This window comes from Haliaeetus albicilla, chromosome 10 (genome assembly GCF_947461875.1).
Source record: "Haliaeetus albicilla chromosome 10, bHalAlb1.1, whole genome shotgun sequence".
Lineage (NCBI taxonomy): Eukaryota > Metazoa > Chordata > Aves > Accipitriformes > Accipitridae > Haliaeetus > Haliaeetus albicilla.
In genome coordinates this window covers 30,932,880-30,945,048 of record NC_091492.1, presented here as the reverse complement: position 1 = coordinate 30,945,048, position 12,169 = coordinate 30,932,880, and the positions used below count along the sequence as shown (strand labels likewise).

The window sequence follows — 12,169 nt, the reverse complement described above, 5'->3', positions numbered from 1 at the left end:
TACTGTAACGATTCTTCCTATAGGTATTAATATCCAATCTGAAATTCCCAAATAAAGCCCAGCTTTTTTTTTTTTTTTAAACTTTACTACAAAATTTTGCAAATTGTTACATGAAAAACAAATGAATATTCCTGGTAAGAATCACTTCTCTACCTCGCTCTCTCATGATGTGTAAAACCTTGGGGGATTACCGAGCTGCAGCGAGTCATCATCACTTGTTATTTCATGGCAGAAGTAAATGGGACATCTAGCATTAATAGATTTAAATCTTTTAATGCTTCTTTGGCACGATCCAGAAGGCTCAGTGAGGGCAAGTCTTTTATTAATAGAACCTCTGCAAATGCTTCTTTTCAGCCACAGAGTAGCTGGCGGAGTTAAAGATCCTTGTTTAAAAACAGTCTATGTGGTTACAATTTAGACACGCTACTGCGTTAAAAGTGATCTCAGATCACATGTTATGAAGATGATTCATCAAGATCTGCCCAAATTAAGGCGGGAGTGGCAACTGCAGCTGCCAGCACAGTCACCAGATCTCGGCTCTGTCAGGCCCACGTTACTCCCTAAAACATCTGTGTTTGGGAGGATTTCTTGCTGGCAAGCCCTTAACAGAGCTAAAGGAAAAATTTTAGACTTTGCTTGGTTTGGCTCACCTGTGGGACAGAGCTTTTACCCTGCTTACAGCGACTGCATGAGAAGCTCTCCTGTTTTAATGTAAGATTATTAACAAGAATATGTGTATAATTTGGTACTTCAAGGATGACTCTCTGAACCAACAGAGTTTAGGTGACATAGAAGTTTTTAAAAAACAGACTGTACTGATATTTCTTAAGGAGTCTTAAAGCAATCTCTTGCATAAGAAATGTGGGAAATGTGCCATTGCTTGTTCCAACATTGTATTCACAAGGCTTTTCTACTATCTTTTCAGTTGCGTTGACTAAAATTGCAAGCTATTATTGGGGGAAAAAGCACCATTTTTTATTAAATCATGTGTAAAAGTTGATAGCATATCAAAAGCTTGTCGAGGAGCATAAGCATTTCCAAAAAGAGATGACCTGATTTTGAATTAAGATATGGCGTCAGGGCAGAAGTTGGACTGCACGAAGTATCTGCTCTTGATGCTAACACTGCCAAGACTGTGCCATTTTCGTGGCAATTACATACTGATTTTTTTGGACTCAGTTCTTGTATCTGGCTTGCTCTAAAAATAGATCCGTTCTGCAGAAATTAGTAAAGATTGCATGCAACCTTTTGTATGGGTAGATTTGATTTGTGGTCAAAATTTATTTTCAGCCACTTTTGTCTGTCCCTCTTTTTGGCAAAGGCCTCCTTTGTTCTTGGCCCTGTGTGCTCTTATGTAAAGCTTTCCTGAAGACTTGGTCAGGTTTGTATTGTTGGGGTTTCTTTAATGTAATCTTCTGGTTAAAAAGCTTTCAGTTCTTACAACCTATGATTATTTTTTTTTTTAATGTATCCCATTCATAGCGCAGAGAAAATAACAACGGGATCTAGAAGCTAGCTGAAACTGGATTTTTAAATAATAAACCTTCTATTATTTAAAGCTTATCACCAAAGGGCTTGGTAGAATAATCACCACTTTGGCCTTTTGCCTACAGCACCGAGGCTTTTAATTACCTTTGTGACAAACCACTGCTTGTACGCAGAGGTGCCAAAACACCTGTATTTTGGCAGCTGTCAGATCCGCCCCCAGACCCGCGGAGGCACAGGGCTGCTGCCCGACCCCCTTACTCCCCACTGGGCGGATGACAGCCGCCTTCATTACCCTGGCATCTACTTCTGCTTAAATACACAGGAAAACCCCAAATCACCCAAAACCGTGAGGTAAAAGTCCTCTCTTATTTCAGTGACATCACTATTTACGCACTTACAGCTGTCAGTGGCCCCTTCTTTTCGTGTTTGAGGGGTATTTTCGCGAGACCCGCCGAACCTCCGCGCCCGCGGAACCTCCGCGCCGGCCCCCGCCAACCCACTGCCGCGTCCTCTCCTCCCATTGGCTCCACCCGCTCGCTGTTGGCGGCGGGAGAACCAATGGCGTGCGGCGCAACGGGAAGGCCCGCCCTCCGTGAGGCGGCCCGCTGGAGCGCCGCGCAGGGCGGGGGCCCGCTCCGGTAGCGGGGGGGTGGGGGGGGGGGGTGTCGGTGCCGGGGGCTTCGCCGCGGCAGACGGCGCTGGAGCGAGAGTGGCGGTGGTGAAGCGGCCATGAAGGTGACCGGGGCGGGCGAGGGCGTTCGTCCGGCCGGGAGAGCGTCTTTCCCCTCGCTGCGGGGAGGGAGGGAGGGAGAAGGGGGGCGAACCGGCACGTGAGGGACCCCCGGTGGGATAGGACGGGCCGGGCCGCGCCGCGCCGCGCCGCCCCTCCCTCCTCGCCTCAGGCCGCCCGGCCCGGCCGCGGCCGCTGTCCCTCCGCGGGCCTGCCCCGTTACCGAGGGAGACCCGGACCGGGGACCGCCTTGCCGAGGAGCCTCCACTGACTCAGCAGCCGGGCAGGGCCTGGTGGTGCCGCCGCCTGAGGCGAGCCCCCACCCCCGTCTCCACACACCGGCCGCAGCGGGGGCCGAAGGACTGACAAGGCTTCCAACGGGACGGAACCGGGCTCGGGGCGGTGCGTGGGGGGTTGTGCCGGCGGTTGGGAGCCGGACCCCGCCGGGCCGGGGTGGGGGGGCCGGCGGGGCGGGCCCCGCTCCGGCCGGCCGCGGGGTTCGCTCCCCAAAGGCGCTTCTTCGCCTGCGGGGTTGTCGTTGTGGTTTCAGGTCAGGGCTGAGGGTGGTGGTGACCGGAGATCTCCCGGTTCGGCGGGTTCCGGGGGGTGCTCGATCTCTGAGAAAGCTTTGCTTGTTCTCGGGGTGGGTGTAAAGACGAAATTTCAGCTAAAAAAGAATAAAATACCCTTCTGCTGCTCTGGTTTTGGGCTGCCAGCTTTGATAGCACATCCTGCTTGGACAGATGCGTAAGGAGCAGCATACAGCCTCCCAGTTTCTTGGGGTGGGTGTCTTTCTGAGGTGATAGTCTCATCAGGGTACTAAACACCCTTAAAGCCAAAAAAAACCGAGAGCAGAGAAGTTCAATTGCAGTATTTTGCCCCTGTGGGATCCACATAAGGTATATAGAGAGAAGGTAGCTGATGGCAGCTTGTGAGAAGAGAATACGGAAGTGGTGGCTGATGTAGTTGGAAAGGCTTTTGGTGCAGAAATTGGCAATGGTCTAACTAATTCTTGAGGGAGGGAGTTTTCGGTTTAGTGTGTCTCATTTGTGTCTTGTGTTGCTGGCTTTCAGCACGGTCTCATTTCTTTTACAGAGTAATATGAAGAGTCTAGACACTGTAATTCAATTATTGGTTAATGACACTAGTGCATAGAAAGAATCCACAGCTGACTTAGGTTAAGGAGAAAATTAATGATGCCCACATTGGCTTACCTTTCACCTTAAAATGACTGAATGCTTGGCAGTAAGCATAAAGAGGCTTTCTGTTTGATACTAACAATGTTCATGTATCCAAAATGGGTAACAAAAATTTCCTAAGTATATACTTATTTAGTGTTGACAGTGATGTCTGAGCAGTTGTTACAGGCTCTTGAATAAAATAAGTCTAAGAAGCAGGTGTTAAACTAGCAGGCAAGGGTTGTGGTAGCAACTATATTATGTCCTTTTAGTCATCACGTGTCCTGCTGCTGCTGTGACCCCCTCAAAAAACCATAGTCATATAATGAAGAAAGTTGAATTCTGACAGACCCTTTTGGTTCATTGTTTTATTTTTTCTGTTAATTTGTATGTGGCTATTTTAAAATCTTTTAAATATAAAGCTAGCTCATCAGTTTTTAAAAATAAGTGAAGAATTAATGTTTCTGCAGCTGACAACTTTCCCTTAAGACGAGAAAAAATACTTTTCGAAAGTCCCAAGTTTTAAAACTTGCAGCTCTCTTGGATTAAGTGATTGGTTTTCATTATGTATTTCTGAAAAGTTAGTTACTCTTGCCTAATAAACTAGGATAATTATGCATAATTTGTTTTGTATAGGAAAAATTAATACTGATCTGTTTCCAATCTTTGTTATTGAAAAGTAGAGAACAAGTCTCAGTTCGATAGTTTAATGATTGTCACGGAAGTCTGGTGACACATCAGGCAGGCTCCAAGCCCACAGTGTACCTGTGAGTGCAGCTACGTGCTGGGGCAGCCTGTGTCTTGGCTGGAGGTCAGGGAAGGGCCACTGGAGTTCATCCCCCTTCAGCTCCGTTTGCAGGAAGCTTAGGAAGATTTTCTCCTATGCGTGGGGTGCGCACTGCATGGAGGTTTCTTGTTATGCCTGGGATGAATTTTGCTCTTGAAATGCCTGTAAAATTAGACTAGTGAATTTAAGTTGTTGCACATACATTTGATGTTATTACTGCACACAGTGTTATGTGTTGTACAGCTTAGAACCAAAATTACTGTTTGATATTTCACTGTATTGCAACACTTTTAATGTCGGCTCACAACAGTAAAAGTGCATGTTTGTGTGGGCTGGAGAGATGCTTTTGATGTTCCATACTTAAGGCACTTACATGAAGGTGGTGGTGTAGAACGTGTTTGGTCCCATGGCATTGTTTCTCACAGCTGCTCTCTAAACCACAGCGAGGACTCTTTTCTTACCTCTTGTGCTCAGTGGTTTGAAAGGAGACATTCTGGCATATCCCCAGGTGTTGTGTTGTTACCACAAATGTAACAGGACTGTGTTCGGTTCAGGGGAAATGTGCAATGTAATATCAAAATTCGTCTAGTTACTACAGAAATTAAAGCACCATCATTACTGAGCTGAAGTGCATGTTCTGGTTGGTTTAGATTTTACAGCACAAACTACAAGTCTCAAAAGCAATTATTTTATGTCTTCATGCTTTGCAAAAAAAAAAAAAAAAAAAGATGCTGCCCTGGAATGAAAAACAGAACAGTTCTAACCAGCATAGTTAAGAAAAGAATGAAAAAAAAATATGTTTAAAGGAAGTTGTACCACTCAGCTTCCTGTCAGAAAGAACCTGATGCAATTCTGTTAGTTGGGGTTTTTTTGTTTTTGTTTTGTTGGTTTTTTGGGGGGGGGTGGGGGGGGTGGTGTCAGTGAGCCACATGACAGTGATTAAACATGTGACCTGAACAACTTGCAGTCCAAATTCCAACTTTAAGTAGAATATGCACTTTTGATAGAGAATCTAGTGCTAAAAGCTTTCAGGGATAAAAAGTAGCAATTTATTTATCTATTTGGAATTTTTTATAGTGCTTTAAGATTAAATTGTGTGACTCAACTGAAATCAAATCAATATAGGATAAGTTCATTTAGAGTTATTTTAATTTTTGCTAAACATTTTGTAAGTCAACAAAACAGCAGGATTAGGGAGGTCTTGAAAAACATTTCCCTCTCAGAGAAACTATACCATAGGTAGTTTCTAATGAAGATTGGTTTGTTACTTTCAAGTTTGAAAATCCAGTCATGTAAGAGCTGAATTAGTTCTGGAGAAGTTCCTGCAGGGGACAGCTCCACGCTGATTATGATAAATCGTTGTGTTGCTGCTTGTCATCATTTTGGGTTTTGCCCCTCACCAACGACTGGCTGTTAGTCTCTTCCTTCTTTGCTCTGCTATTGCATTACCTCCTCAAATTCCTTACCCTTTTTTGTGGAACTCTGCTAGAAAAGGAGTTGTGAAAGCAAGCTCCTTGTGCCTGCGTGAGCTTCGTGGAAGCAGATCTTACCTACTTTGGTTTGCAGCTGGGAAGTGGGGATTATTGGGCTGTTACAGACATTAGTGTGCTGAATTCCTGGTGCTCTGGGAATTCACACCACGTGCTTTTGGGATGATGACAGATGGATTGAAGTAGCTCTTCAGTAGCAAGTGACATCTGATGTGGGCTTTCAGGTATTAATTTTCTTTCTTGCTTTGTGAATGTTTTCAGGCGGGAGCTACTTCCATGTGGGCTTCCTGCTGTGGGTTGCTGAATGAAGTCATGGGTACTGGAGCTGTCCGCGGCCAGCAGGCTGGCTTTGGGGGAGGTGCTGGCCCATTCAGATTCGCACCAAATACAGACTTCTCAGCATACCCATCTCCAGCTGCGGCAGGCGCTAACATCGTTTGCAAAGCCTGTGGACTTTCCTTTTCAGTTTTTAGGAAAAAAGTGAGTATATTTCCTATTACATAGTATTTTTACTCATATGAACTAAACTGTAGGCACACTGGGACATGAATTTGTATTTTTCCTTAGATAAGGAAACCTGAGGCAGATAGCCAGGGAGGTAGTAAGTGTCTTGTTCTAGGTCACAGGAAACTAATGTCAGACAGCATTAGAAGTTAAGGGGTCTGATGTTCGTTAATCGGTGACACGTTGGATCTGGTCTGACCAAAAATGAGTGGATTTTAATTTGTAAGATACGTGTTTTAGCTTCAGAATCTTAAACATTAAAACGAATCTGGTTTTGAAGATGATACCAAACATAGTGGTTGAGTACTGGAATGAACAAACGGGGTGATGGAAAAGCTAAAAACTTGCAATATAGTATCACAGCTTCTTTCTGTGAAATACTTGTGGAATTCTGTTTTGTTTCCTAACCAGGTTTAGTTCTGTTAAATGCTATTGCACTCCAACAGCCTCTTGCTTCATTTGGAGGCAGGTTGGTGGGTTAATGCAGATAAATAAAATTGAGGTTGTTAATACTATGTCTATTATGACTGTCCAGCATCATTGTTTTGTCCACTCGGTTCTCTGCAGCTCTTTTAGATAAACACAAAGCCTCTTCCCTGTTTGTGTGTTCAGTTTCCCCCTTCCTATGCATCCTGTTGTTCGCATGGCAAACACTTTGTTGAATTAAGTGTTGTGTAGGCATGTTTTCTGAAGCTAATATTAATTTACTAAAACCCTGAAGAACTTGGAAGAGTTTGGATTTGTTCACAGTGGACGAGATGACCACTTAAAATCGCTGCTGAGAGTCTTGCCTGTTCTAGCTTTTGTATGTTGTAGGGAATCTTTTGAACAAAGTTCTCTTCAGAAATGACATCTGAGCATTTGGGACCATTTACCTACCATGTGATTCATCACATTTAAGGCCTACTTTGAATTCTTTGAATCAATGGAGGAAGAAGTATGTTCGTTAAAGCTTGGGGATTATACTGCTTTTTACACCAGTGAAAAGAGCAGTGACACTTAGTATATTCAAAAGTATTTTAACATACCATAAAATTGACTGGCTTTCAATTTTGTTTATTGTCTAAACTACAATTTGAATACTTTATTCATTTGTTTATTCATGTTTTTTCACTGAAACCTCAAATCAGCATACAGTAGTGCTACAAAAGCGATGGACTGCCATGGAACATCTGCAAAACTATTTGACAGGGCAGTTTTCTAGACTTAAATCCTAAAAATGATGTATGTCAAAATTGATGATGGAAAGACTAATAGTAAATTACATAGCCTGGAAAAGGAAAGAGCAGGGTCTAGATTTGTTTCTGTGACATTGAGCTGAATGGTTATTTTCTCTTTCTCCTTAGCATGTGTGTTGTGACTGCAAGAAGGATTTTTGCTCAGTTTGTTCAGTCTTACAAGAGAATCTCAGAAGATGTTCCACTTGTCACTTGCTGCAAGAAACAGCCTTTCAGCGCCCTCAGTTAATGAGATTGAAAGTAAAGGATCTGCGTCAGTATCTGATTCTCAGAAACATACCAACGGATACTTGCAGAGAGAAAGAAGACTTGGTGGATCTCGTGCTGTGCCATCATGGATTAGGTTCGGAGGAGGATATGGACGCTAGTAGCTTGCATTCCTCACGGTCACAGACTTCGGGCTTTTTTACTCATCCATTTTCTATGTCTGTATCGGTGTCGTCTCAAGGGGAACTCGCAAACAGAAGGGGAAGCACAGGAAATGGAACACCTTTACGGGTACAATAATTAACGTGGTTTATGGTATAGCACAGTCTTGTTTTGTTTTGTTTTTTTTTAATAGGTATGCATTGCTTTAAAATAAAATGCCAGTTGGTACAGTTCAGGGTGGCAGGAAAAATGCCTTTTGTATCTCTCACCTGAAAACAGAAGATTTCTAGATAAGATTACTAGTTTAGATGGTAGAGGTGACTTAAATCGGTAACGATTAATAGCAATTCAAAGTGTCATTGTCATCTGTGATCAGTTCGGTACAAAGGGAAATGTTTTATAAGGGATAATGTGGTTTTGTCCTGATTAGTTTCATTTTGTACACAGGGACAAATGGAAACATCCTCTATAAATAATGAAGAAGAAGAAAGTGCAGAAGAGCAGGTGAGAGATGAACTATCCAAAGAATAAATTTTTGGCATGTGACACCATAAAGTGTTTAGATCTCTGTCAACATTTAGTATCATGGTCTAGTTCTTGCAGTTAGCTGTGTCTAGCAAAGTATATCTGCACATACTTGCTTTAAAAAGAATAAAACTTTAGCCAAGCTGCTGCAGCTTAATGTAGCACCAGATCTGGTGCTTTGAACTTGCCAGGTCAGTTAAAAACCATACAATTTATGTGTTTCAGACCCCTGGATTGTCCAGAAAGCGAGTGAGGGCATCTTTGTCTGATATTTCAAGTCTGGAAGACATTGAAGGGTTGAGTGTTCGGCAGCTGAAGGAAATACTTGCGTGTAATTTTGTCAACTACTCAGGATGCTGTGAAAAATGGGAACTTGTGGAAAAAGTGAGCAGACTATACAGAGAGAGTGAGGAAAACCACAAGACACGTAGGTTTATATTTAATTCTCACTTTCTTAAGACTGCTTATTTTCTGGTTTCCAGTAGCTGGTTCTGCCAACAGGAGGACTTGGTACGTAACTTGGTCTGCTCAGCTGGAACAACTGGAAAGTGGATTTTAACAATTCAAGTTGCACCTAGAGTAGCTGAACATGGTTCTAGTGAGTCAGTGAAGCTTTCCAGGATTGGGCTGTTTTTTTGAGACTTTTTTCCAAAGCTCAGAGAGCTCAGCTTTCAGGGTGAAGGTAAAATTGCACAACTGAGAACTGGTTCCTCAGAGAACATGAAACTTGGCACCTCCATGTCCTTTATTAGGTTTCACAAGGCATTAGCGAGAGAGCTGCTCAGTAGCTGTCAACCGACCAAAGCAAGTCAGGTCTTTTACTGTGGTACAGAATTAAAAGCTACAGTGGCAAAAGTCCAAGTTCAAGTGGTTTGGTCTCAGTCCATGTTTTTGTGATAAGGTGGTTCTGTGGCTGCAGCTCAGTGACGAGTACTCTTCTCTTACACTCAACAGTTGGGGTCTGTCACTTGCGTGACTGTAGTACATCGACAGACCGATTCCTGTTCACAAAGTATAATTTGAGGAGCAACTTTTTGATGTCATTACCAGCTTGAAAAATGCCTGCCTGGCTCATCATTCCTGCATCCAGCAGTCAGGCTGTAAAGAACAGGGGACTGTGGTAACTGGAAAACTGAACGGCCCTGGGCCACTGCACAGCCAGGTTGTGCCAGTACATAGACTGCAGGGACTGTGGTAATCAATCAGGTGTGAAATAATCAGCTAACTGGGGGGGGGAAAGGGTTGTGAAGGTGGGGGACTGTTAGTGAATGTCAAAACATGGTTTAAGTGACACCTTCAGTTTGGTCATAAACTAGAATTGAAAACCTGTCTCAAATCAAGCTTTAAACTTACGGGGTTTTTTTACAACGTGGTCTAACAGAACACTTGGTTATTGATAAGGGGATGTTGTCTATTTGCAATGAAACTTGACAGGTTTTATTCAGTTCTGCCACCTTTACAGCCTACTTAAGGCTTCTGCTTCTTAGTCTGCTTTCTTATTATTGTGCTTAATCTTCTGAGGAAGGTGTTCTGCCAAACAAAGTAAGCTCAGAGATGGAAAACCAACATGCTCTGAATTTTAATCCAGCACGTTATTTCACAGTCATTATATTCTGAATTGAAAATGGTCTGAGTTTAAAGAATGAAGCCAAATACTGGATGTTCACTTATGGGCTTTCTAGTTCTTGTTTCTTTGCTTTTTTGAAGGAATATAGATTAATTTTTAGCTGTGGGCTAGAAAAACTATTGCGAACAGGGAGCAGCACTACTTCATGCTAAATTAGCTTCACGGGTTGCCTGGGGTAGAACTTCACTGGTTTTCCAAGGCCTGAGTGCATGACCTCCTGCTCTGTTGCGTTTCAGAGGGTGAGAAGATGCAGCTGAACGACAACGATGATAACCTGTGTCGGATCTGCATGGACGCCATCATTGACTGCGTCCTGCTGGAGTGCGGCCACATGGTCACTTGCACCAAGTGCGGCAAAAGGATGAGCGAGTGCCCCATCTGCCGACAGTACGTCGTACGGGCCGTGCATGTGTTCAAATCTTAAACCAAGACCAAAACCAGATTTTATAGTCACCCTTCCCGGATTTCTGTGGGCAGCAGTGCTGAACCTTGGGGCGATGTCAGCTTTTTAGTTCTCTATAAACACAGCATTTTCAACATCAGCATCCACGAGTTTGTGAAACATTTTTCTACGGCATCCTGAATCCCATGGTTGGGCAGTACGATACGATGCCTGTGCGTACAGTACTAGCGCTGCCTGACTGACTTACCTTGTAAATCCACAAACTCTTTGAGTCAAACTGTTTACAGCAGTTCTTGCTCTCTTCTGAAGAATATCACCTTTACTGGTCACATTCAGGACTCAGCAAGGGGCTGGAGAACACCTCTGCTCGACTGCATTAGCGTGTTATGTTGTCTAGTGCATTAGAAGCAATGAATATATCAGTTGAATATTCAGCTTTTATGTAACTATAGAATGTAACTGTTCTGACACTGTCCCTGCAACAGTGTTAACAGTATAAAATAGGACTGTAGAAAGCACTGCCATTAACTGTACCTGCAGAGAAGCCCTTAAGCAATCTATTTTATGCCGATTGCTCCATTCCGAATGTCTGTCATGACATGTGTCATGTCTTAGCTATTCCTTGTAAATGTACAGAAAGCTCTGTCGCTTTGCAGGTCTCTGCCACATGCTGTCCAACTACCAATTACTAAGTGTTTTTTAGTTTAGGAATAAAATATTTTTTTAAAAGAGGGGTATAGTAAACCATATTGTTGTGGTCCTTAATCCACTCATGCCTCTTGTGACTATTAATCTTACGTGTGATGATTGTACACCACGTGCTGACAACATGATGTTACTGTGAATACTAATCAGGGTCATGAAACTATTTGCTGCTAACATGTGGAATGTATGGTGTTACTGACCTTAAAGGGGGGAGGGAAACATGGTCTTTGTTTAAAACCTCATGTTCACAGGCTTCTGACCAAGGCTAAGCCACTATTAACCATGCTTCCCCTTGGCTGCTGAATGACCCCTGTTGCTGTCACCCCTTGCTCCAGTTTCTGGCTGGGGTAAGGGCCCTCTTGGAGCAAGAATTTCCATGGTCCTTGCAGGATATCTGTGACAGACGACCTGGGGAACACAGAGAGCAGCAAGAACCACTCATGTTCTGGGGACAGGCTGCCTGTGGCCATGACAGTGTCTGATTTGAGTTCACTGTAAAAAAAAAAAGAGAGAGGTGAGGAAGGACCTAGTCTGGCCAGGACACATAGCCTTTAAGGAGGGTTGATCAATGAAGCTGCAGTTTCTCCTTTTAATTTCCCACATGCTAGCAAAGTAACAGAGACAGGGGCATCTTCTGCCAAGGCTGTAGTACCTGAGAACTCTTACCTCTGCTGCACTGTCATGCCTGCTCTGTCTTTTATGTGAAAAATTAAGCTGGCTTGAAAAAGAGAAAGTAGCTCCTCCTCAAAATAAAATGCACAGCTTGGAGACACTGCTGGTTATTTTTCAGAAGGGAGCAAACCTCTCAATGGCTTTATTTTTTAGAAGTAACTTTTTAATGGTACTTAATTCCTCAATTTTCTGTTCAGTGGGTAAGCTAATGAAGAAAAACATGCCCTCTATGTTATTTCCATGCTGATCATTAGCCACACAAGCTTAATAAAGATTTGTGATGGGCTTTCTCAGCCTCTGCCTCTTTTCTTCACCAGCTGTGGGAGCACTGCTGGTTACTCAGCTCAAGCTTTAACATTCTTCTGGAGATGTGTAAGTGTTCCTCTAGACTAATCTGGGCCAATTCCAGCTGAAGGAAGGTACAGATGGGTCTTTTATTCCCTCCTCAGTATA

The 12,169-nt window shown here is 43.4% G+C and overlaps 1 protein-coding gene across 3 annotated transcripts; it reads left to right on the top strand.

The window, feature by feature from the left end:
• The first annotated feature begins 2,087 nt into the window (after nucleotides 1–2,087).
• Nucleotides 2,088–12,009, top strand: RNF34 (ring finger protein 34). 3 transcript variants are annotated; one of them, XR_011326632.1, is made up of 7 exons: nucleotides 2,088–2,223; nucleotides 5,935–6,153; nucleotides 7,524–7,913; nucleotides 8,232–8,288; nucleotides 8,535–8,736; nucleotides 9,264–9,515; nucleotides 10,173–12,009. XR_011326632.1 is itself a non-coding variant. In XM_069794747.1 (6 exons), exons 1-6 carry the CDS (start codon nucleotides 2,218–2,220, stop codon nucleotides 10,358–10,360), a joined length of 1,062 nt encoding a protein of 353 aa, XP_069650848.1. In that variant the 5' UTR covers nucleotides 2,088–2,217; the 3' UTR covers nucleotides 10,361–12,009. The 3 variants fall into 3 exon arrangements, 2 of the variants coding, with proteins under 2 accessions (XP_069650848.1, XP_069650849.1); XM_069794747.1 differs by lacking the exon at nucleotides 9,264–9,515; XM_069794748.1 differs by lacking the exons at nucleotides 2,088–2,223; nucleotides 9,264–9,515 and adding an exon at nucleotides 2,328–2,620.
• Nucleotides 12,010–12,169: the final 160 nt, after the last annotated feature.

Coding starts and splice junctions, on each gene's coding strand:
- RNF34 (XM_069794747.1), top strand. Junction 6,154..7,523: donor TTTCAGTTTTTAGGAAAAAA/GTGAGTATATTT, acceptor CTTTCTCCTTAG/CATGTGTGTTGTGACTGCAA. Junction 7,914..8,231: donor GAAATGGAACACCTTTACGG/GTACAATAATTA, acceptor TTTTGTACACAG/GGACAAATGGAAACATCCTC.